General features: G+C 49.8%; 1 protein-coding gene across 6 annotated transcripts in view; it reads right to left on the bottom strand.

The window, feature by feature from the left end:
• Positions 1-23,722, bottom strand: part of PLEKHA6 (pleckstrin homology domain containing A6) — a 138,012-nt gene extending 114,290 nt beyond the window's left edge. For 2 of the 6 annotated variants that reach the window (XM_082396380.1, XM_082396383.1), the window contains exons 1-3: positions 23,087-23,719; positions 17,775-17,851; positions 14,435-14,492 (exon numbers count right to left, since the gene is read on the bottom strand). In XM_082396380.1, coding sequence (XP_082252506.1) covers positions 14,435-14,492; positions 17,775-17,851; positions 23,087-23,169 — 218 coding nt within the window. In that variant the 5' untranslated portion in view covers positions 23,170-23,719. Of the gene's footprint in view, positions 1-14,434; positions 14,493-17,774; positions 17,852-23,086 lie in introns of all 6 variants that reach the window. The other 4 variants (XM_082396381.1, XM_082396382.1, XM_082396384.1 and 1 more) reach the window with 3 other exon arrangements.
• Positions 23,723-25,508: the final 1,786 nt, after the last annotated feature.

Below are 25,508 nucleotides of genomic sequence, written 5' to 3'. Positions count from 1 at the left end.
CCATGATATATGCTGGTAATAATAACAAGGAAGAGCTACTATTTTCTAGTACTTACTATGTGCCAAGCATGTTCCAGGTACCTTGCCTGAAGTCTCTCCATCGATCCAGGTAACAAACTTGTTATCCCCACTTGGTAGACATAGTAACTGAGACTTGGAGAAGTTAAGGAACCTGTTCAAGGTCACACAGGTATTAACTTGCAGAGCTAAAATGAAGCTGTACAAATCAGCTTCTGAAATTCCTTGAGCCCCTGGCTAGTGTACCTCCTCCAAGTACCCAACCCGGCTTCAAGAAAACATTTTTAACATTTATTAAAAGATTATTTGGTGCCAGATGTTTTATTCACATTATTTTATTTCATTTCATCCTTACCTCCATAAACGAGGTTTTAGTCTCCTCACACAATAGCTTAGGAAACTGAGACTCAAGGATGTTAAGCAACTTTCCCAAACTGATGAGACCCAGCTTCAGGCCCTTCCTCAGGAATCCTTTCCTGACTCTCCAGGGAGACTCTATTGCTCTTTCTTGGCCACCAACAAATGCAACATATGTCTCTATCATATACAGGACAATCATCTGCACACACATCTGCTCCCTTACTAGACTGTGAATTTAAAAATTCATTTTCACAACCTAGTACCTGGTCCATAATGAGCATACAGTAAATGTTTGCCAAAAGAAAGTAATGGGGCTGGGATTCCAAGTCCTGTTCATCTGTCTTAATTCCATGCTCTCTCTACCACATTACCCTGTCTCATTCATTCATTCAGTCAGTCAAAAAGCAGTTATCAAACAACTGCTATGTGCCTGGCTCTGTGTGGAACATCACAAAGGCAAAAACAAATAAGACTATCTCTTGCCTTGAAACAGCCCAGTGTAGTGGAGTGGGGGGGGTATGCCTGAGGAGGACAGGAAATAAATGCCCCCCACCAATGCCATCAAAGGCTTTCTCATGACTGTTTCCCCATTGTCTATTCCTTGGGCCAAACTCCTTCCCCTCCAAATCTTTATATATCCAACCAACATTTATCGAGCACCTGATATGTGCCACTGCCTTCAAATCACCCATGGTTTGGGGGAGAGTGAACAAGATAAGAAGACAATGGAATCAGGAATTATGGGACATCATGAGAAGTGACCAGGAACTAGTGTCCAGGGACACTGGGACCATTTGTCTAATTCTAAAGAACTTCCACATTTGATGTGATAAAGCAATTTCATGTTGCTTTACATTCACACCCACTTCCTACATTAACTCATTTGAACCTCAGTGATGCAGGCAGGGCAGGAATTATTACTCCCATTTTAGAGATGTGGAAACTGAGGCTCAGAAGCAGAAGAACATTGGATTAGAATGAAGGAACCTGGGTTCTGGACCTCACTTGTGATTCCAACAAGGCTAACTACACTTCCATTAGGACACTCCCACCCCACCTTCCCACCCCACCATCCCTCCTAACCAAAAGCAGATTTTCCTTCCCTGCTATGACCTCTTCAATTCCCCAGCTAGGCAGCTGCACTTTCAGGTGAGGCAAGCGGGCTGGCCTGCAGTCTGTGGATAGCCCATTGATGCTAATGAGGACCCAGGAACCAAGCAAAATCAGAAAAATGACCTCACCACCAGAGGCCAGGTTGAATTTAACAAGCTAATTGCAAGCATTAGGCTAATTAAAAGCAAATTGGCACCTGCAATTATAGACTTGGGTTCTCAGGTAATGATGAGCCAGACTGAGTGGACGTGGTGATGTCAGAGCTAGGGAGGGACCTCACCCCCCGCACGGAGGTGGTTCCCAAGCCCTGCAGGAGGAAGGCCTCAGCATCCATCCATGTTTGTCAGATCAGTGTTGACTTGCCCAGCCCTATATCCTGGGTTCACACAATAAGGACCAACCCTTTACAGAGACTAAATGACCTGGGAGGATTTGACAGTCACCCTGGATACCATCTGCCCTAAACATATTTCCTACTAACCCACCTCGGCACCTGTCTGACCTTTGAATTAAAGCATTGCCTTCTGATATACATTGTTCAAATACCACGTCTAATAATAACTGACATTTGTGTAATTATTTGCAGTTTACAAATCACTTTCATATGTATTACTCATCTAGCTAGTAACTACGTAAGCAGGTAGTGATACTAACCCCATTTTTCAGACCAAGAAACAAAAGCTCAGCGAGATTAAGCAATTTGCTACAAATCATACAGTTGCTAATTTGGACCAGGATTTGAATCCATGTCTTCAAATTCCAGCTGGGCGTTCTCTCTACACCCCAGCAGGCAGTGCACTGACTCTCTCTTATTAACACATGGACCAGAATTAGTTTATCAGATCAGCTAGTGCTACTTTGGAAAGTGCAAAGAAGGCTCAAAGGAATGGGGAACAGTCTGGGTAGGTTTGAGGGATCAAGAGAGGATGTGCACCTGGCAGCGTGTGAGGGGTTGGGCAGGGGGACTGGGCAGCTGGAGAAGGGGAGCCACAAGACACCAGAGGAGCCAAACTCCCTTGTCCAGGCACCTGCTAGAAGAAGCTACAGAGTGTGACATTCCAGGGGATTACCCTGGGAATGGGGAGTGGCTGTCTCACTATGCTCTGTGCTGGTGAGACCAAACCTGGGGTGAAGTACCAGGAGAGCATGAGGAAGGGGGTGGTGGTCACTGGAGGCATCTAGCCTCAAACACGGAGACTTGGGGGATTTGGGGGGAGGGGAATCATGATACTGGCTTCAGATATATGTTTCTCATGCAAATCAACAATAGTAAGATAATAACAAACACATTAATCACTTACTCTGCTCAGCATGATTCTATGTGGTTTACATATGTGACCTCATTTATCTTCACAAGAAGTCTATGAGATAAGGTACATTATTATCTTCATTTTACAGATGGAGAAACTGAGGCACAGCAAGATTAAATCACGGTCAAGCTCATATCCCTGGTAAGTGGCAGAGCCCAGATTCAACCTGAGTTTGGCCCCATAACTGCGATCTTGACAACTGCACTAAATTGTTTTTTAAAAAAAGGCAAAGACTTGAACGAACAAATGACAACAGATGGGCCCTTCATACTTTAAAACCTCTTTTTAAAATTTTAAAACTCACTACTAATCAAACAAATGGATTAAAACAATGAAGAAACAATGAATTAAAACAGTGAAAAATTTATAACTGTCAATGTTGATGCTCATGCAAAAAAAGGCATTCTTATACGCAGCTGCTGGGAATGGAAATTAGTACTTTCGAACAAGGAAGTGGCAAAATATGTCAAAATATTTTAAAACGTAGGAATTCCACGTCTGGAAATGTAACCTAAGGAAAAAAATCATTGATACGTGTATAGATTCAGATATATATATGTTCATTGTAGCATTGTTTATAAAAATGACAAACTGGAAACACATAGTTTAACATAGGGGCCAATTAAACAAACAAATAAATAGAATAGGTATATAATGAAATACCAGACAGTCACTTAAAAATGATGTTGTAAAAGAATACTTAATGACGTGGAAAAATGCTTTTTATTTAAGTGAAAAAAATATATACTTGTTCCAAAATTTTAACAGTATTTTGATAATAAATATAGTCATATGTCTGTGTATGAATTCATAAAAACATATATACACCAAAATGTTAAAATTATACACTAAATCTCTGAGAGAATTACACATAATTTAATCTTTTCTTTATGGGTTTTTCTACATTTTTAATGACTATGTACTACTTTCATACTCACAGGATAGTAATTTTTTAAATGTATACCCTCCATCACATTAATTCTATGTCTTGGGATTTATTCTAAGGAAATAATCCAAAATACAGGAAAAGCCTCATGCACAAAAATGATCATGTTGTGTTATTTGTAAAAGGAAAATAAGGGTAACCACCTAAATGTCCGATACAAATATGATTACATAAAATACATTACATCCAAAGGCTATTATACACTATTTTAAATATGAAGAAAACCATCTTTATCACTGTGGGAAAGAGAGCTGACTTGCTCTGTGCTGCTTCAAAGAATCAAAACCAAAGGGCAGAACACAGAAGCGGGCAGATTTTGATTCCGTATAGAATGTTCTAACCTTGGAGCAGGCAGCCTGGTGAGGTAATGAACTCCCCGTCGCTGGAATTATCCAGGCGAGGATGGTGTTCCCCTCAGGGAGGCCACAGAGGGCTGGTCTGGGCTTGGAGGGCATCTGGAGCTGTGGGCGCAGAGCAGGAGCTCACCTGGACTGAGTGATTGCCAAGGAAAGGGTCCCACTCAGCCTATCCTCAACGCGCTTCCTGTTTATTTTAAATGTTTCCCAAAGTGTGTTCTTTCCTCACTAAATATGTGGGCTTTTTTTTAACTGGTTGGAGACTGGCCTGCCAAAGTCATCTCACTAATGCACTGATGTCCAAGCACCTCAGCCCAGAGCTCAGCACACCATGGGAAACCTCTCAAAGCCAGGACCCACTGCTATGGCCGCAGCCCCCGCTGCTCAGCAAGCTCTCCCCCACGCCCCGCTGCAAGCTCACTCCTCCTGACCCTCCTCTGGGGGGCCCACAGGCTCAGTGCCAAGGCCTCAGGGGACCCACAGCAGGCCAGGGAGGAAGACAGAGGAAACGGGCCTGAGCCCCATCAGGCCGGGTGTCAGCCCAGGCCACGCGGCTGCCTGTTCACTGACTTCCTCGGTAATTACTTCATTTCCACCGAGCAGGAAGAATCCAACTCAATAATCCAGGCAGACACGTTAAAAGTAATTATCTGTGTAATGCGTCCTGCACCATCACCTTCCTGTGAAGAAGGAAAAAAAGCCAAACCCGGCAAAAGAAAAAAAAAAAAAGGCCCCCATTGTCTCGAGCCTGTGCAGCCGCAGCCAGGATTAATTACACAGCCGCGCTAACACATTTAGCACCTCGCCGCTGATTGGAAAGCCAAGGACTTTTAATAATTCATATCTGCAGCCTAGCACTCTGTGCCCTGGTGAGGACACAGAGAGCGCTTGTTTTCTGTCAGGCAAGCACCACGGCAGTGCCAGGCTCGCCCCTCGGCCGCCCCACCTGGAGATGGCTCCAGCCTCGGGCCGCTGTCTGGCTCCTCCAGGGAGGCCTCGCCTGTGCGCCTGTGCGGGGGGGAGAGGCTGGGCCTCTGTGGGGCCTCCCTCCCACCTGCGCTCCACCAGCGCCAGCGGAATCTGCTCATCTCCTGCCCTCTGAGGTGGGAGCCCACAGGATCCCCCAAGCTCCGTGCTCCTGCAGAGGAGCCTGGAAGCCAGAATTCAAGGGATTCGTAGGGCAGGTGCCTGCGATGTCCCTATGGCCGTCTGGACAGCAGGCTCAGGCAGAGACAGTCCAACCAGGGCTCCCACCCCCACGTGCAGGAGGCCCTCAGGGGAGCCAGACTGTGGGCCAGGGGCCTATAGGGATTGGGGAGGTGCTGCCAAGCCTTGAAGGCCGTGACCCCCTTTGACTCTGAGTCCATCCTCGTCCCACCACCTGCCCCCCAGTCGCTCAGACCGCCCCAGCCCTGCGCCCTAGGGCTGGCTCCCTCGTTCCTGGCTCTGCCATCCCTGACCCTCCCAGGTTCCAGCCCCCTCTCTTCCCTTCCGCGCTTGCCTGTGGTTGCAAGGAGCATCTCCCCTATGGAGGTGCCTATAGCCTCTCCTCCCTTCTTCTCCCTCCACCGTTCCCGTCTAACTCTCCCCTCAGCGCCCCCACTCTACCTCTCAACACCCCACCCTGCCACTTCCTCAACCTTTGCCCAGAGCCTCACACAATAAGCCCGAGGCTCTGCTAGCTGCCGCCTGGCCCTACCGTTATAAACCCATGCCCCCATCCCCCCATGCTCACATATCCGGCTCCAGCTCCTCAGGTGCTCTTGGCTAAACCCGAGACCCCAGAGGTCAGACGCCTCCTAGGAATTCAAGAGCCTCAGCAGCCCCAAGCCCCAACCTCTGACCCATAAAAGACACGCCCTGACCCCTCCCACACTGAGGAGGTGGGTCCCTGGGGCTGACCTGAGCCTGACCCCCAGACCACACCCCCATCTCTCCTTCCTGCTGGCCTTAAACTCACTGTTCTGGCAAGATTAGAAGCAGGGTGGGGCTGGCCTCTTTGCTCTAGCCAGGCTGGGGGCCCCAGCTGAACCCTAGGAAGCTGGCAGCCCCAAAGCTGGCCTCACTCAGGAGATGCGGTTCAAATGTGATAAATTCAGACAACATTATCCCTCACTGGGGGTTCTGGAGGTGGGGGTGGGGGCACAGAGAGGGCTATAATTAACATTCTCAGCATCCATGATCCCTAAGTATCACTGCCAAGAATGAGGGATGCGGAAGGCAGTGGCTCCGCGGTGCCAGCAGCCCAGACTCACACGGCGGCGGGCGGGCTGCCAGCCCTGACCAGAGCCCAGCCTTCCTCCTCCCACCTCATCTATATGGTGCATCAAGACAGACTCACCGGCTTCTGAGGTGTGAGCCCCGCGCTGAAAAGCTGCAACTCTCCGAGCCCTCAGGCGCCCCTCCCCCCAGCTCAGGCCGGCTGGGGTCCTCCTCCCCACCCCTGGGGCCCCCTTCTGAGCAGCAGGGCTCGGATCTGATGTGGTCTAATCAGTCATCTCTCCAGCTGGCAGGTCCCTGGCGCAGGGAGAGGATGCTGTTGTGGTGACTGCAGAATCCAGTGTCTTTCCCAGGCAGAAGCAGCTGGGCATGCTCCATCGTCTCCCGAGGGGATTTCAGGGCCACGTGACTCTCCCTCCCCGAGCTGTCACTTAGGATCAGGAGTAAATAGTCCCCAGAAAGCTTTAACTCCATCCACACCAGCGACAAGCTGTTAACCACCCATGCTGCCTGCCTGAGTGAGAACAGAGTACCTCAGCACAGCCTTCCCGGCCTTCCACCACTGCGACGAGGCTGCCCCCCAAAGGGGATCTGGGCCACCGTCTGTGTAAGCTGCATTTCGCAGTCCTCCCACCAGAGCGCAGGGAGCCAGAAGTTGCCCAGGGGGCTGGCATCTGGGGCCTCACCAGGCCTGCCTGTGGTTGTCTTTTGTCTCCATGGCTGTCTGCCCAAGAGATGGGCACGTCTCTGGGTGTCAGGAGGCCTTGGCCAGAGGCCTAGTGCCCTCACATCCCCCCACCCCACACAGCGAATTTAAAGAAATCATGTTTGGAGCTGACTGGAGTCTGTTACAAGATGTCAGGACCTTCTAGGTCCTCAGCCCAAATTGGTCTCCAATGACCTTGGGCAAGGATGCTGGGGGTACCTGTGTTTTGCATTATTGAGGGTCAGAGGCAGAAAGGAGGGCTTCAGATAATAGGATTTCAGCCCTGTTTCTGCTGTAGAAAAGCGCATGCCATTCAGAGATCTCTTTCTCTCCCTTCTTCTCTCCCTTCCCCCTGCCCCCTCTCTCTCTCTGCCTCAGTTTCCTTCTCTTCACATTTCTGTGGATGCTGGAAAGATTCTCTGTGACAATAACTAAGTGCAGGAGAAACACTGAGTTTCACAGCCAGGATCAGAAAGATGGAAAGAAAATGGAGTATTCCCACGGGAGCGTCCAGGCAGGCTCACCGGATCTCAGTCCTACCTGCCCCTGAGACCCAGAAGCTGGAGACCCCAGTGAGTTCCTGGGGTCACTTCTGAACAAAGAAATATTTCAGTAAGCAGGGGCTAGATAAGGGCAGCTGCCAGCACCCACCCACCTGATTATTAGATCTTTCCTGAATGTTTATTTGAATGAACTTGATTTTTAAAAAATAAGCCTCTCTTCACTTAAATACAACTATTTCCCTTCTCCCTGGGTCTCTTTTAATGTGATCTGAGTGTAAGCATCATTTTCACCAACTGAAGCCTTTATCTTTAAAAAGAATGTACTATGGAAGGTGCAGGAGCACAGAGTTCCTCCCAGGGTCCAGGAGGAGCGAGGGAAGGGGAGTGTTAAGGGGATCTGATCTACACCCCTCTCCCACACACCCCAGAGAGAGCTACTGGAATGACCATCCTTCCCACCCTAGAGCAGGCCAGGCTGGAGCTGGGGATCCCAGGTTAGAGTAGCATGCAATTGCCTGCAGCTGTAGTGGGGAGGGGGATCCCTAGGTCACACCCCACCACGCTGAGATGCTGAGTTCAAACCAGCTGAAGGGGCAGAGAAGTCCTGGAGGCAGGCGCAGTGCAGGCAGCACCGATTAAGCCTAACCCACCTGCCCCAGCTCTCCAGGACTTGGCAAGGCTGCCCAGTACAGGCCGGGGGAGAGCTGGCTCCCAGCCAGACAAAGATATGGGGCTCTGGGGGATCTCTGGCCTCGAAGAGCCAATGGAGTGAAGTAAGGCTGGGGCAAGAGAGTACAGCATCCAGGAGGCGACAGAGAAGGTGGGAAAGGGGACAAGGACCCCAGCCTCCATCCCACAAAATCTTCAGACAGCTGGAAAGGGCAGGAGACAGACAGACGGGCCTACGGGGAGGGTTTTCTCTCTGGCAGACAGAGGGCAAGGGCTGAAGACGAGTCCCTTGGATCCTCCGAGAGGCCAGAGCCAGAAGTGTTGATGCTTCTGGGAGAGCCGGTGGCTGTGGGGGCATGAGAGGCCGAGGGAAGATGGCTGTGGGAGCAGAGCCTTCGCTTTGGGGAGCGAGGCGGGGGAGATGCTGCAGCAGGAGAGTCTTAGAGGTCCAACAAGGATGGGTGAGGTGAAGCTGAGAAAATAGTTTACCTTCGCCAAATCTAAATTCTCTTTCTGTTAACCCAGCAGAGGAGAAGCGAGACTTATCTGAGAGACTCAGGTGGGGAGGGTGTGAGGAGCGGGTGTGAGGGAGAATATTCCAAGGAAAGTGCCTCTATGACTCTGTCCATTCTCTGCTCTGGAATCCATGGCCTCCAGCGCTTGGAAAAGAAAGTGCAAAACTCTCAGTCAGGGATTCACAGTCTCTAAACACTCGGGTCGGGTCCACCCTGCCTTTCAAGTGTCATCGCCACCCCTCACCACACAGTCTTGGTGGCCACTAAATTGATTGATTCGTTACCCCTCAAATATGCCCTGCCCTTTCCTCACTGGCCACGTCCAGATGGCTCTCTTCCTGCAAGAAGGTACCAATTGGGGAGCAGAAAAAGGAGCCCCATATGATGAGTTATCTTTCAGGACCTACCTGAGTTTGAGCCCTAGCTCCATCCCCTACCAGCTGAGGGAGTTTGAACAAGCTACCTGACTGTTGAGCCTCAGTTTTCCTCATCTGCAAATGGGGCTTCTCTGCCCTGAGCCACATACCATGCACCACCTTTCTCTTCATCTGTCTCATGCTTTACTGTTCTGGGGTATTATTTGCCTTTCTGAAAGCAGAGCCAGTCGGGTCACTAATTAGTAAATTTACTGCCCTGGGACCTCTCTCCTTTGTCTTGTCTGCCCTTTGGAGACAACAGGACAGCTCTTGAAGCTCCACCGTACTTCCTGGGACACTGCCTCCTTTCGGGTCCTACGGGTTGGGGTCTATATTGATGACTCACGGTGACCCAGCCCTCGAGTCCTGGGGGCAGAGCCCTGGGCTCCTGCACGCCTACCCCCCACAGACCCTGGCAAAGCGCTGAACCACTCCCGACTGAGCGGAGGCACAGGTGCAGAGAACCCATTCTGGCCCCTTCTTGGAGGAAGTATTCAGACAAGAACAAGGAAGTGACAGCGGCGGGGTGGGACTCCCTGAGATGGAGGAGGTGCCAGGCCAGGCTGGCATGGCCCATGGGGGCACCGTACCAGTGGGGAGGAGCAGTGGGGCCCAGATTGGGAACAAGGGTTATCAGGGGTGTGGTTCTGCAGAAAGCGTCCCTGCCTTATCACTCCCTTTGCCAACTGAAGAGAAACGCACTCTTGGAGACAGAATTGGCAAGCTCCGTAGCTGGCTGCTTTAGCAGGAAGCAGGGGAAGGAGTCAGGGGCCAGAGAAAATCAGGGATGGGTGTTACATAGCCAGATCTTTAAGCATCAGAAAGAAGTCTACCAGACCCATAGTGGTTGAGATGTGGCAGAGGATGGTCAAGATGGCCCTATCGGCTCTGGAAGGACCCACCCAATCAGCCTGAGGAGTCACCACTGAGCCGACCCTTTAGAGGCCTTAGTGGGGCCAGTCACGTGTGCTTTGGTGTCCTCTAGTGGACATATGTGGTACATGCATACAGGCTTGCAATGGGTTTTACCCACATTTTAACCCTTTGCTTTTTCTCTTCTTCCTGCACCACCCTTTCTGGTAAAGGACCCCTTTAAAACTGCAGGCAGGCTTGAGCAATGACATCAGTTGTGGAAACATGAGAATCACCTCCCAAGCACTATGAAGGAAAGAGTTTATCGACACACAATTATCATACTTGTCTGATCCCAGGCAAATATCAGTATTTGCTCATTGAAATTTGACTCAACCACACAAGAAGGAGAAGGAGAAGGAGGAGAAGGAGAAGGAGGAGAAGGAGAAGGAGAAGAAGAAGAAGGAGAAAACCAGCTTCCCAAGTTATATATCTGACTTTTATTATTACCTCTTGGGATCCATGTCTGAGGTCCTCAGTTTCTAACTCACCCACCAACCAAATGTCATAAACCTTTGTAAGGAATTGATTGTGCAGGGAACTGTGAAAATACGGAGAGTGGGCCAGAATCATTCATTCATTCACTCACTCACTCATTCCGTCAGGGATTATTGATGCCCCCCTTGTCCAAGCAAGGCACCGAGGATGCTGGATGCAGCTGTGGCATTATGCTAAGAGCCCAGCCTATGAAATCAGGCAGACGTGAGGCTGAATCCCAGCTTTGCTTTCTATAAGCTTCATGACATTGAACAAGTATTTACTCAGTTTCGGTTTTTTCCTTACTTTCTCAAACAGTTAGAGATGACAGTACCTCCCTCATAAAGCCGTTCGAGGATTGAATGAGTTGTAAATGTAGTAAAGCACTCAGCTCTGAGAGTGGCCACAGCTGCACCTGGTGTACAGAGTGGCCACCAAATCTGGGAATGATGCGAATGTATGATAGGATAGCTGACATTTCATCACAATACAAAATGAAATCATACTGTCTATGTTTCCGGACCTAACAGCTACCTTATGTCACCTCTGCCCTTGATGAGTTTTCATTCTAGACCAGTAGTTCTCAAAGTGTGGTCCCCAGAGCAGCAGCAGCAGCGTAACCTGGGAACCTGTTAGAGATGCAAAGTCTCAGACCCTCTGAATCAGAAACTCAATGGCTGAGGCCAAGCAATCTGTTTTGACAAGCCCTCCAGGTGATTTTGATGCACACTTAAGTTTGTGAACCACTGATCTAGGGAAAATGACACATGTGTAAACAAACAATTACAATACAGGTGGGCTCTCCTGAACAAGTGACACAATGAGCAGAGTCTTGAAGGAAGAGCAAGTGTTCACAGGTGGACACAAGCCATATTAGAGGAGGGATTCCACTAAGAAAGGCTGGGGGCATGGAATGGAGGTGTGTGTTAAGGGAACCACAAGCGATTTAGTCTATCAAAATGGGGTGTCAGGGGAGGCTGGAGAAGGGGGGCCGGAGCCAGATTACAAAGCCCTTTCAAGTGCCTGAGTAAGGAATTTAGATTTTATCCTATAACTGATGGGAAGCATGAAAGGTGTCTAAAGGAGAATGATATGACCAAATTTGCATTGTAGAAAAAAGCAGTCTTGGGATTTCCCTGGTGGTCCAGTGGGTAAGACTTCGCGCTCCCGATGCAGGGTGCCTGGGTTTCATCCCTGGTCAGGGAACTAGATACCTCATGCATGGCGAAACTAACACCTGGTGCAGCCAAAATGAAAGAAAGAAAGAGAGAGAGAGAGAGAGGGAGATGGGGGGCGGGGGAGAGAGGAGAGAGAGAGAAATAAAGAGCGAGAGAAAAAGAAAGAGAAAGAAAGAAAGAAAGAAAGAGAGAAAAAGAAAGAAAAAAGCACTCTGGCAAGCAATATGGCCTGGAGGCAGGAAGATGAGTTGGAAAGCTGCAGAATGATCCAGGTGAGAGCCCATGTGGGCATGAACTTGGGTGGTGGCCATGGGGATGATGAGAAGTGGGTGGGTTGAGAGATATTTAGGAGGAAAATTGACAGGACCTATGGGGAAGGGGCCTGAAGGTTCTGCTTTGGTGGCACTTCTGACAAAGATGGAACCGGTGTTGGTGATGGGAAGGCAATGAGTTCAGGACTGGAAAGGGTGAATTGGGGGTGCTGAGGAGAATGCTCTGGGCTGGTGGAGAGGAATTAATTATGCCTCTATTGTTTATCTCCCAACATTTTTCATTTATTCATTCATTGCACCAAATATTGGGTTCCTATCTTGTGCCAGAAAGGTTCCAGGACAGAGTAGAACACAAAATAGCCAGAATCTGCTCTCAGGGCTGACACAGCAGTGGGGGACACCAACAATAAAATAAGTAAAGGAATACATAAACAAAAACCTTTCAGGTAGCGGTAGGTGCTATGAAGAAAAATAAGGGGGACTAAGGAGGAGCAGGAGGGAACTTCAGAAGGGTCATCAGGAAAGGTCCGCTGAGAAGATGACACGAGCTCAATGTTAAGTAGGAGCCAGATGTACAAAATAGGATGAGAGTGCACCCAGGCAGAGGGAACAGCAAATGCAATGGTCCTGAGGTAAAAGTGAGTTTGGCCTAATGGAGAAGAAAAATGAAAGTCAGCACAGCTGCCCAGTTGTGGGAGATGAGGGCAGTGAGGGGAGCAAGGCCAGACCATAGTAGTTTTTAAAGACTGATGAGATGAGGTAATACATGTGAAAGTTCAGGACTTCCTGGCAGTCCAGTGGTTAAGACTCCGTGCTTCCACTGCAGGGGGCATGGGTTCCATCCCTGGTCGGGGAATTAAGATCCTGCATGACATGCAGCCAAAAAAAAAAATACATGTGAAAGTGCTTCATAAGGGACTTCCCCGGTGGCGCAGTAGTTAAAAATCCGCCTGCCAGGGGAGGGGACACGGGTTTGAGCCCTGGTCCAGGAAGATCCCACATGTCGCGGAGCAACTAAGCCCATGCGCCACAACTACTGAGCCTGAGCTCTAGAGCCTGCGAGCCACAACTACTGAAGTCCGCGTGCCACAACTACTGAACCACAATTACTGAAGCTCACGCGCCTAGAGCCCGTGCTCTGCAACAAGAGAAGCCACCACAATGAGAAGCCCGTGTACTGCAACGAACTGTAGCCCCCGCTCACCACAGCTAGAGAAAGCCCGCACGCAGCAACAAAGACCTAACACAGCCATAAATAAATAAATAAATAAATAAATAAGAAAGTGCTTCATAAATGATCTCAAGAACCAGGCATACATAAAGGAATACTAAGGTGGTATCTTCAAGGAGAAAAGAAGTAAGTCTTAACTGAAGCAAGGAGTTGGCTCAATTTCAGGAAAAGCCCAGGCTATAAGAGCCATGTCATATCAAAACAACTTCCAAAATGGATAATTTGTCCATTTTTGTTGTTGTTTTTGTTTAAGAATATGGTTAACAGCCGAGTTGATGTAAGTGCTGGCTGGTCTTGAGGTGGGAGATGGAAAGAGGACCTCTCATAGCACAGACAAGGAAGGCGAGGAGGAAGGGAGGGCGGGAAGGAGGTTCTCCCTCGCTGGCTGGGTGAGGGCTCCCTCTGCCGGCCCCAGTGTTTGTGCAGCTGCTCTCCACCAGCCCTGCGGGCCTGAGCACGCCTGCCTCACCCGTGGGAACAAAGCCAGGGCCCAGCCCGGTTGGAGGGTGGAGAGACCCAGGCCAAGACAGAGGGAAATAAGTCCATCTGGGTAGATGTGGAGCACCCCAGCCCAAAGAGCTGCCTTCTGCTTCCACGGTTACATCCAGGCAGCTTTCCCAGGTGCACCTTAAGTTGCTGAGAACACGAGCTACCCCAGCCAACAGAGGGCTCTGACCAAACCCCGAGGGGAACACAGAGCCCAGACACACACCCGCCACCCCCAGGATGGCAAATGCCCCCATCCAGGAGGGCAAGAGTGACGTTGTCCACCTTGCCACCACCTGACCTGCCCGGCTCACACCTTCCCTCCAACCAGTTCCACTTCCCACCTCTCATGACACACCGTGCTTCATCTCCTTCCTCTAAACTTTTGTCCTGAGTGTCTAGAACAGCCTCTTTCTTCTACTCTGTCCCTCCCACCCACACTGCCCAGCCCAGAGCTCCACTCACCCCTCCCCACCCCACCCCATCTCAGAAAAATTCCCATGACTGACACTGGCTCTCTTGGACGAACATACACACACACACACACACACACACACACACACACACACACCCTGGGCTTTATCTGCAGTGCTCACTTGGAAGCTTTGACATCTCCTGGCCATTCACAGACCCCAGCAAGGCCTCCAGCAAGACCCTTTAACTATCTCCCCGCCCAAGGAGGCATCAGGTACAAGGACAAAAGTAGAACCAACAGCAAGACCAGAAAGAAACTCCATTTTACTCACTTGATGAAATACACAGCTCCTTCCTGGGTGGAATCCATCTCCCAGCCCTTGGGCAAACCTGTGAGGAAGCAAGATCACAAAATCACCCTCTCTTCCACAAGCCCAATCTGCACTCTGGAAGGATGGGGGCCAGGAGAACTAGGAAAATTCATAGATAAGCCAGCAGTGTTCAAACCAACAATTTCACCCTTTTCCATCCACTATTTCTATCAGTCTGTGTTTCCAGCAAATAAGAAAGATGGCAGTGGAGGAGACATCCCCCATCAATGAGCAGTAAAGTGACCAAAGAGATCACTGCTTTGCAGGCTTTGCTCATTCATTCAACAAACTTTTATTGAGCTTCTACTCTGTGCCAGGCCCTGTGCTGGCCCCCAGGGATATAGCAGTGAATGCATAGATGATTGCCCTGGAAGGGTCCTCAGGATCACCCCTGCTAATATCACAGAAACGGAAGCTGGAGCCAAGGGTGGGTCACTTGCCCCAGACCTTATGGATAATTAGCACCCAAGATTAGACCAGGACTCGAGTCTTCAAATCCCAGACCAGTGTTATTACCTCCAGATTCTGCTGCTTCTGGACAAGACACCAAGGACCAGAAAATCAGTCCCAGAAAAAATGAAGAGACTTTAAAAATATTTTTCTTAATACTACCTCCGAAAAAATTTATCCATGAAAATGCTCAGAATGGAGAATCACTGACTTGCAAAACAAGAGAGGACTGAGTAGCCAAAGAATCTGACCTTGGCTCGGAAGTGCCTAGGCAGTCCTCCAGGTGGGCGCAGCCCCTGCTGGACAGCTCCAGAGAGACACAGCCCCTCCTTCTCCAAAGAGCACGCTGTTAGCCTCCACCTCTGCCCACCCTCCCAAGACAGCCACCCTGGCAGAGTCCTGCCTCCCTGGCAAACCCGAGGGAGAGGAGGAGGGGTCTTCTGAGGAACCCGAGAGAATCCAGTGTCAGAGGTGGGGACAGGCAGGGCACTGGTAGAGATCGTTCCTTTGGGGGTGCAAAAGCCCTGTGGCTGACACATTACAAAACAGGTGCGGATTCTCTCAACAATCACTGCCACTTTTCTGATCAGTTCAAACGTTTACCTTGTGTACGAGGTTTTATAAAATACGGCTATTCACTGCTGGTCTGAATCTCTCCTGCCATGTTATCAGCTGCCTTAGGGTACAAGCTGCTGGAAAGCAGGGCTTGGGCTCTACAGAGTGGTGGGCCCAGTTTTTGTTCACTCATTTCACTCACCCCTATGTATCAAGGGTATGTATTTCCATACTTGCTGCTGCTGCTTCAATGCAGCAGGGCAGCCAGCGGGCCCACCTCCCTCTCAGGACTTGGTCCATAGAGATCATAACACCAGCTGTCACTTAGTGAGAGCTTCCTTCCTCTAAGGTACACATTTCACCACTACTAGCATATTTAATCTGCGCAGCAACATTATACAATAGGCATCAGCCCAAACATTTTTACAGATGAGGAAACTGAGACCCAGAGAGGTCAATCAACTTGCTTAAGGTCACACAGGAAGTGTCTGGGCCAGGATGTGAGTCTGGTCTGCTGCCTCCAAAGCTCACATTCTTTCCTCTGTGCTGCCCCATAAATGCTACTTGTTCCCCTCTGTCCCTGTGCGAGGATGTTCCCATTCAGAAGGGCGTGGGTTGGCAGCCTCCCCAAATAGAGGGATCCCCACTGGGTCAGAACCATAAATAATCCTGCCAGTGTGATGTGCCTGGGAAAGAGGCCAGCGTGGATTATGTCCCCTGCCGTTTCCAGCAACTTCCCTCCACACTGCCCTCTCTGCCCGGGCAACACCAAGAGTGCTTATATTCCTGTCCAGGCGGAGTGCCCGCTAAGGCAGCTGCCCTCCCAGCAAGCTTCAGGGGCATCTTAACCCCTTCCCAGCCTTGGACAACCAGTTAGCTGCAGGCAAAAATGAAAGAATTGGCTCACAGACTTGCATGCATCCTCTAGCCTTACCTAGGGTCATGGTGAGCTGGAAGCACTCAAACTGCAAACAGCCAACACCAACCCAGAAGAAGAAAACAGCCCCAGCCCTGGGGTCAGGAATTCACTTCAAGTCAAAAATACAATAGTGACAATAACAATAGCAGTCACCACTGCTGACAGTGACTCTGTTGCCTAGTCTGTGCTACAACCTTTTGAGATTCATAATCCTATCCCCATTTTACGGATTAAGAAGCTGAGTCCCAGAGTTAAACCACTTGCTCAAGACCACACTAATAGAAAGTTGAGCCAAGATTTGAGCTCAGGTCTCTCTGTCTCTAGAACTTACGCATTTAACCCCAATGCTGCTTTGCTTATTAACTGAGTGGCCTTGAGCCAGGCACTTGCTCTCTGCTCTTCCATTTCCCTACCTTTAAAATGAAGGAGTCAGACTCCATGATCCCTGAAGTCCCTTCTGGCTCTAGAACCACAATGATTCTAGTTCCGAATCTAAAAGAAAGTAGGCTCTGGGCAAGTCAACACCTTGACCCAGCGTGTCCATGAGTGACCGGGACTCTGTGTGGTTGGGTGAAGGGCTGGAAAGCCAGAGGGGTAGGGGGTTTCCAACGCTGTCGCTCCCACCCCTCCCCTTATTGGTCTATAGTGGCATCCCGAAGAGAAGGATGGATTGTTCACTTGAAGTACCGCAGGCCTTCTGACTCTTGGTGTCTCCACCTCTTCAATTTAGAATGAAATCATCTTTGCCTGGAGGGGTCCTATCTTCCCCACTAGGCTGGGAGGTCCCTGAAGGCTAGTAATGGAGTCTTCTTCATAGTAAACAATCAATGTTGGCCCTGTCCCATTTTCTTTCATGTTCCCCTCAATGTGAAGCAGTCCCTGCTAGTCATGTGGGGTTATTTAAAGTTAATTTAATTTAAATAAAAAATTCAGTTCCTAGGTCACACTAATCACATTTCAATTGCTCAGTAACCCCATGTGGCTCATGGCGACTGTACTGGGCAGCAGAGAAAGAGAACATTTCCATCATGGCATAAAGTTCTATGGTACCGCACTGGGGGCTAGGGTTCTGCCCAGTTCGGGAGCTCTCAGGATGGAAGGGATTTTCTGAATGGGCAGGGGGATGAGAGAGGAGTAAACTCTTTCTCCTCAAAGGTCAGTCCCAGATACTAGTCATGGGGCTAGAAGTTTGCAAAGACCTCAAGGTGAGCATCAACCCTCCTGCAAAATCCCCCACGTGGTGGGCCAAATGCTCAGCTGAGTCTGTCCATGGAGAAAGGAAAAGTCAGAAGCAAAGTCAGGGTAGGGGGTTCCCACAGCCACCTCAAGCCATTGCTCCTCATGGATTGCAAAGGCAGGGACAGATGAGATCCTTACCTGGGCTGGAGGAGTGTCCACTCTGGATGGGTGATTCTGTACCAGGGTGCACCCAGCTGGTTGACTTTTCCTCATCACTAGAGAAGACCAGAAAGAACATGTCAGATACAAAAGAGGCTTCCCTGAGGAGGACACCCATCTCCACATTCACATCAGTACTGACTGTCCGATCCCAGACACCTGACATGGGGGCACCCAGGCTGCCTTCATTCACTCGCATTCACAGAGCATTTACTGAGCAGACTCTGGGGATTCAGAGATGTATAATCCTGGATCCCTGACCTCAAAGAACATCTAACTCACTGGGGAAACAGACAGGTAAAAAGATATTTGGAATATGATGTGATAGGAGCTATATAATCCCTACTATAGCTATGCAGAGAGAGCATTTCACCATCAGAGAAGGGAGTACTCCCTGGATGGAGTTAAGGAAGGGGAACAGCATGAAGGCTTCAAGAAGGAGGTGACATTAAAGGTGAATGGTGAAGCCATGTGGGACGTACACGGAAGGTCCTTAACTGGCAGCTTCTCAATGGATAAGAGAAGAGGAGGCTGGGTGAATTGACAGTCCCTGAGTGTCTGCAGGGCTGTATACCATCATTCACAATGGTCCCTCACATTAGGAATATTACAGATTATGAATCTGAGGTTCAGAGAGGTTAAGTAATTTGCCCAAATTCATATAATCAATAAGTGATGAAGCCAGGATTCAGACCTAGATGTGCCCCCCTTAAAACCCAAGCTCTTTTTAACATCTCACTCCCAGCAAGGTGGGTTCCCCAGCAGTGCAGATCCTCTGGGCTCTAGATGCCATGGCAGATGAGTCCATTGACCTTTCCCACCAACCAAGGACACAAATATTCCCTGAGCCAGATGTATGTGGAGGAGAGGACTCCCAGATCACCTGTATCACTCAGGCTTTAGGCTGGGGCCTTGGGGTCCAGGACAGGACTCCACTCAATAATTAATACCTTAATTAATATAATAAACTCCACTAAGAAGCGTGCCACTAAATTTCTACTAAAGTAAGATATACACTAAACTGCACATATTTAAAGTGTACAATTTAATAAGTTTTGACATCATAGCTGTACACCTGTGAAACTATCACCAAAATCAAGATGTGAACCCTCCAGATTTTCTTTGCCCTCCTTTGTAATTCCTGTCTCCTACCCTGCCGGCTCCTATCCTCCCCCACCCCCCGGCAGCAACTGATCTGTTTCCTGTTACTATAGATTCGTTTGCATTTTCTAGAGTTCTTAGAGGTTCATATACGTGGAATCATACAAACTAGGCTTCTTTGTCTGACTCCTTTCCTTCTTTTCTTTCTTCCGTGTGCTAGCACATGTCAGTAGTTCATTCCCTTGCAGGATATACCACATGTGCTCATCCCCTCACCTGCTGATGGACATTTGGGTTGTTTTCAGTTTGGGCCATTACAAATAAAGCTGCTTTGAACACTCGGGTCCAAGTCTTTGTGTGGATTTATGCTTTCTTTTCCCTTGACTCCACTAATTTTCCTCTGAGTTTGAACACCTGCTGCAGGAAGAGCACTCCCAGATGACCCACCCCTCTGATGAAGAGAGAATAAACAAAGTCACAGGGCTCTGGAGCCATGTGCACCACTGGAGATGACCTGTGGTCTGGGCTTTGGTCCTGGGAGGCAGGGGAAGAGGGAGCCAAGGAAGGGGGCACCTCCTTACACCTCCTCTTCAGCTGCCCTGAGATTTCTGGCCTTGACCCCTTCTTCCTCTCACACTATCGGCTCCTTCAGACTTCACATCTATCTCCACCCCGCCTGGACATCACCGACAATCACAGGGTCACAGAGGTGGGCACAACCCACCATTCCCTCAACTTCCTCTCCCCCAACCTTCCCCCACCCTCCAGTCGTCAGCCCCTGGTGAAAAACAATACAGTCACAGACCATCTCCACTCTAGCTTTGGGCTGGTGGGGAAATTGTGGAACCGGGAGGACTGGGATCATTGCAAATCCACCAGCTATAATCTTCTTCAGGGGCCCCAATCAGTTGCCATTTGCCAAGTGTTCTAAGGCTTTCCCACCAACCTCAAGTCCCAAGCCTGCCTCTCCTCCCCTCCCTCTCACCCATTCTCAATGGATAATCTCATCTCTTAACTCAAGAGAAATAGAAACCATTAGGCAGGTTTCTACCCAATACACTCAACCTCCCCCTCAAACTTATCCATATTTCCACCAATCCTTTAATGCTTGTCTCTACATTGGAGAAAAGGTGGCCTTCTCCCACTGAAGGCTAGGCCCTTTGCGTGGGTCACAGTCTCCATCATCTCCCGTCTTTTCTAGACCCTTTTTCTACTGAGCATCGCAGATTTGCATCTTCAACTTCTCCTCCCTCTCGGGTCCATCACTTTAGCCCCCACTCCTGTTTGTGTGTTCCAGTCTGAATCCTCTATCTCTCTCTTAATGTCGTCCCCCTTTCTAGCTTTCTTCTCATGTTCCTCTTCTTACTGACCAAACATCCCTGTTAGAAACTAGTTCCTTCTAACTGTCCCCATTTCCTGGCCTCCCATTCGCCAATCCTCTGCAATCTGGTTTCTGTTCCCAGCCTTCCCCTGAAACCACTTCCCTAGCGGTCATTAAACACCCCCAGTTCCTAAATCCAGTAAACACTTTCCAGTCTTAAGCTCATTTGGCTTTTCCACGGTTGACCATCCCTTCCTTCTTAACATCTCTCTTCCTTGCCATCTGGGGGGCACGCTACCCTGGCCGTGGTGCTGCCCACCTCCGCACCCTGGGTCTCCTCCAGCCTGGCCTCTCTTCCTCTATCCTTTCCTTTAATGCGGTGCTGCCTGGGGACCCTCCTGTCTTCTCCCTCACACACTCCGGGGTGGTCCCAGCTCTACATGAAGACTCTCCAGCCCAGGCCTCTCTCTTCAACCTCTATCCTGTACACCCAGCCACCTGTGGGACATCACTTCCTGAATGTCCCATGGGGACCTCAAAATCAATATTTCCCGGCTGGACCTGTACTTTCCCTAAAGTCTGTTCCTCTTCCCATACTCCTGATTTCTATCAAACTCGAGTTAAAAATTTTAAGATTTATCTTCAGCTCTTCCCCCTCTCACCCCTCGTTCCCCAACATTCAGGGAGTAAATGGAAACTCTCAATTCTACGCCTAAAGATTTCTCCCACGTCTCTCCGCCCTTCCCCTCTATTCTCGCTGCTTTAATTCAACTCTTTTGGACTTTGGTGATTGTCTCCTAACTGCTTTCCATACCTCAAGTTTTTCCCCTTGCCTCCCTACTCAGCCCTCAAATCATCGTCCATGCAGCTGCCAGAGAGCTCCTTCTAAAACACAGGTCTAACTATGTCACTCCTCTGTTTAAAATCTCCTTTGGTTTCCCATCACCTACGGGATCAAGTTCGAACGCCTTAGCCTAACACACAAGGCCTCTCCGAAGGTGCTCACTTCCTACCTGTTTTGCCTCACCTTCTGCAGCACCCCAGCCACCTCCCCTCCACCTCTGCTGAACCTCTCAGTGTTCTAGATAACCTGGGCTCCGGCAACCACCAGTGCCCTCCATCCCACAGGCCTCTGCCTCAAGGCCCCTTTCACTCTAGTCTCTCTCCTCCAGAATCAGCTCAAATGTTTCCTCCTCTGGGAGGCCCCCCTCAACTCCTCAGAGCATTAGTTCCTTCTTCCTTATGTTCCTATAGCATCATGCAAATACCTCTGGAATGTATCTTATTATTTCATAAGTATTTATTTGCGCTTTCTCTCTACCACCTTCAAGGAAAAACCTGTATCTTATTGTTTTTTATCCCAATACCTAACACTGCAGCAGACAAAGAGCGGATACTCAATAAATGTCTGTGGAATGAAAGACAAAAAGAAGCTGGAAGGCAAGCGAGAGATTGAGAAGAAAGATGAGAAAAGCCAAATTAACTACTTCGTCAGAATGCCCGAGGAGCTTGTGGAAATCCAGATTCCAAGGCCCACCCCAGATCTTCTAACTCGGACAGAATCTTTGGAGGCAGGGCTTGGGAATCAGCCTTTTTAACTAAGTTCCTTGGGTGATTCTTATGGATTCTAAAGTCTCAAACCACTGACCAAAGGGACTCCAGTTTAAATCCTGGAGAAGTTCTGTTATTTAAGAATCTGACGTAGGGTCAAGAACTTTAGTGGACTTAATTTCTAAGATAGTATAATTATAACATCAATTTTGATCACAGTAATGATAACTACAGGAGAAAGGCCTACAGCAAATGTGGAAACAGTAACACCAACAAGAAACCACTGGCTGCCTGCACTCCTGCAAAGGCACCTTGGTACAGGGGGGAAAGCAATGCACTCAATTCAGCGGGGCCCGGGCTTGGTCGGAGCTCTGATTAACAAGTGCTTTTATCTCAGAAAAGTACTCTCAATCTCTGCAGACCTCGCTTCCCGTCTGAAACATGAGGGGGTTGCATCCAAGCCTCCTTTCAGCTCTAATGTTCTGTGAGTGGCTATCTTGAGAAAGGGAAAACCCATCATGTGTGGGTAACAGTTCAAATGCTGTGCTTCTAGACTTGCTATATTATCGGGAAATTTCTATCCTGGCAGAGGAAGCCTATAGTAGAAGCAGGCCAAAATAGCACCAGCGGAGCCACTCTGTTATAATGAGATTATGCCAGAGCCATTTTGGTATATGAAATTAATATAACAGTGCTAATATATTACTGAGAGCAGCAAAGCCTCCCTCTCTCTAAAGAATACTAAATGTACTGTGGGCATCTTCTTCCCCTTGACCACAGCCCCATAAAGATGCAGGAGGGAGAGGGGTTGCCATCTAGGGAACCCTGAGTCCTGGGGTGAGGGACTGCAGGGAAGCGGGCGGTGGAGGCAGAGTCTCCTGGGATGTTGTCCCTTAGGCCAAGTCTTCCCGTAGGAAATGGTGGGGGAGTGGACACAAGAAAGAAAGGACTCACCCCTGTCCCTGTCAATGGCCAAAGCCGAAAGGAAGGAACTGCAGGCTGGGCACCGGCTCTAGTCATTCTCCTCAGGGTTCCCATCCTGCCTGTGACCAGGGGAGAGGGGAAGGTCTGCACCTGCCCTGCCCTGCCTTTCTAGGTGCAGGGAAGGCTGAGCCTCTGCTGGACTTTGACCCACTGGGGAGAAGATGGGAGACACATTCAAACAGGCATCGTGATAAACTTATTAGTCATGCCTGCTGTTCCAGCCACCGCTTACCCCGACCCTCTCCTGCCGGCCCCCAGCCCCGCTGCCTTTCAAGTCAGACAACTTTAAAGAAAAGAGAGAGAGGGAGAGAAGATGAGACAGAGACCCACATACTTGATGAAGAAGACTCTCCCCCCGCGGTCAACTCCATAGGTCCACCGGCCGGGCAAGTCCAGCCAGTCAATCTCATCGGCCATCTCGGTGTCCCGCAGCCCCTCTCGCTCTCTGCCCACCCGGACGCCGGGCTGGGGGGCGGGGGCCTACCGCGCACCCCCGACTTTCTGCTCCTCCTCCAGGCGGTGATGGGGGAGGGGGTCCGATGCGGTCCAGCCCGGCCCGCGGCGTACCTCCCGGGTGCCTGGCAGGGACTCTGGCCTCTCGCTGAAGGCAGCTGGCCGCCAGCCGGGCAGCAGCGAGCGGAAGACTTAACCCTGGCCGGGCTGAACGAGCTCGGCGTGCGCGGCGGAGCCGGCCCCAGACACCTCCTGCCTCTGGAGTCTGCGCTCCCCTCCGTCTCCTTAACTTAATGACGGGCAATTAGCGCATGAGTAATTCTGCCGCTCCTCTCGCCGGGACTGCTAACGAGCAGCGCCGAGGGTTCAGTCCCCTCTGCTCCCCGCGGCCGGGCAGCTGGCGGGGCCGAGCGAGCGGGAGCGCGAGCCGGAGGATCCCTCCCCGAAGGGAGCAGGTTGCCGTGTGCGAGCGAGGGTGTTGCCTCCCGCTCCCAGCTCCGAGCCCGCTCTCAACCTCCGGCCGGGCGAGCGGAAGGCGGAGCCCAGCGCCGCTCCAAGGGGACTTCAAAGCCGCGGCCCGGCGGCTCCCCGAGTCCTGACACCGGGCGCGGGGGAACCAGTTTGGCTGAAAGAGCTTTGAATCACGAACCTAAGGGACATGTCCAGCCACTGACCGAAAAAGGGGAAGTGATCAAACCTGGTTCTACTTGGCGGGAGGTTAGTAGAGGAGCACAGGTCAAATGCAGGGAAGGGTGCACGGGTGTGAGTCGCAAGGGGCCCATTTTTGCTAAGATGTCAAACTAATGAGTCAAGCCAGTCCTCACCTTTCTTTCTGAGCACTTCCTCCAAGAAGCCTACCATGACTAAGTAGAATCAGAGTGAGATCTTAGAAACACACTCAGAAACCAACAGCTTTTATATCCCTTCCCCCTAATTTGCACCAGAAAAGGAAAGGAAAAGGGAAAAAGGAAAGGAAAAAAGAGAGAGCGAGAGCGAGAGAGAGAAAGACAGAGAGAGACAGAGAGAGAGAGAGGAGGGAATGTGTTCTGTGGTACAGGTTGCAAGCATTCAATACTAGCAGATCAAAAACGGTATTGCTGGAGCCCACAGTTCTGCTGTCTCTGGTCTGAATCAAAGTTGGACTCCAGTCAGCTTTCCCAGCTTACTCAGGACCAGCCCCCTGGGGTTCCAATTAGATGCATACTGTCTTAATCCATGTGTGAGACCCAAGGGAATAATTAGACAATGGGAGAGACACCTGTCTTTAGAGGATGCAATGTGTCACATGGCAGCTGGCAAGTCTCTGTCGAGTGAGCATACTTACTGTGGGCATTCTAGGGATTGGACGCCTGTTCTACCTACGTAATTCCTACTCATCCCTTTGGTGTCTACCCATGTGTCGCCGCCTCCAGAAAGCCATTCTTGATTCCACCCCAGGCAGATTTATTTATATGTCCATCCTCTATGTGTCATGGAGCCTTATTAATAACCCTGTAGTGGAGCTTATCATACTGTAAGGCAATCCTGTCTCCTTCATTGGGCTGTGTGCCCCTCGGGGCGGGGACTCCATTTGATTCATCTTTATAGCCCCAGCACCTACCTGGGGCACCGAATTTATATCTGATGAACAACTGATACTGTCCTAACTAGAAATGGCTCTTAACTCTAACCACAGTCCTGTACTTTTGGACCCTATTTAGGGGCGTGATAAACATAACCAGCAGCACATCAGGGTGTGTGCGGGGAGAGTTTTCTGGAAAAAGAAACAACCAGTGAGCCTTCCCAGGAAACTCAAATGCTCAACCTAGGTGTAATGTGTATACATCTGATAGATACTGAAGCCAGAAGATGCCTCAGAGAACATCTCATCCAAGGTTCTTGTTTTAAATATGGGAAACAGAAGAGCGAAGAAGGGAAGGGAAGCTTCAGGTCACTGAGCAAGGATCTGCCCACCAATGTCCAGGCCAAAGCTCTTCCCATTACATCATTCTACCTCCAACACTGGAAATTCACTCTGCCAACAGATACAGGCTGATTCCTGGTGCCAGGTTTAAGTTGAGTCCATTCTCCAGATGCAAAAAGGAGCAAAACCCCATAATACCCAACTCTTTTCTCCCTTCTTAGATCCTACATGTTTCTAGTAAAGAAAGCTGCTTTGGACAGTAAGGCAGAGCTGCACCTGAGAAGCATAGATGAGGATCCGTGCCCCTTTGTAGTTCCTGAATTGGGGAGGGTGGGAGGGTCAAAGGGTCAGACTCCTCACCAGACCCCCTTCCCCAGCTTTGTGAAACACCTGTAAGCCT

The sequence above is a fragment of the Balaenoptera borealis genome (assembly GCF_965194805.1).
Source record: "Balaenoptera borealis genome assembly, chromosome: 1".
Lineage (NCBI taxonomy): Eukaryota > Metazoa > Chordata > Mammalia > Artiodactyla > Balaenopteridae > Balaenoptera > Balaenoptera borealis.
Note: the sequence above shows the minus strand (reverse complement) of the source record. Positions and strands in the feature narration are given on the sequence as shown.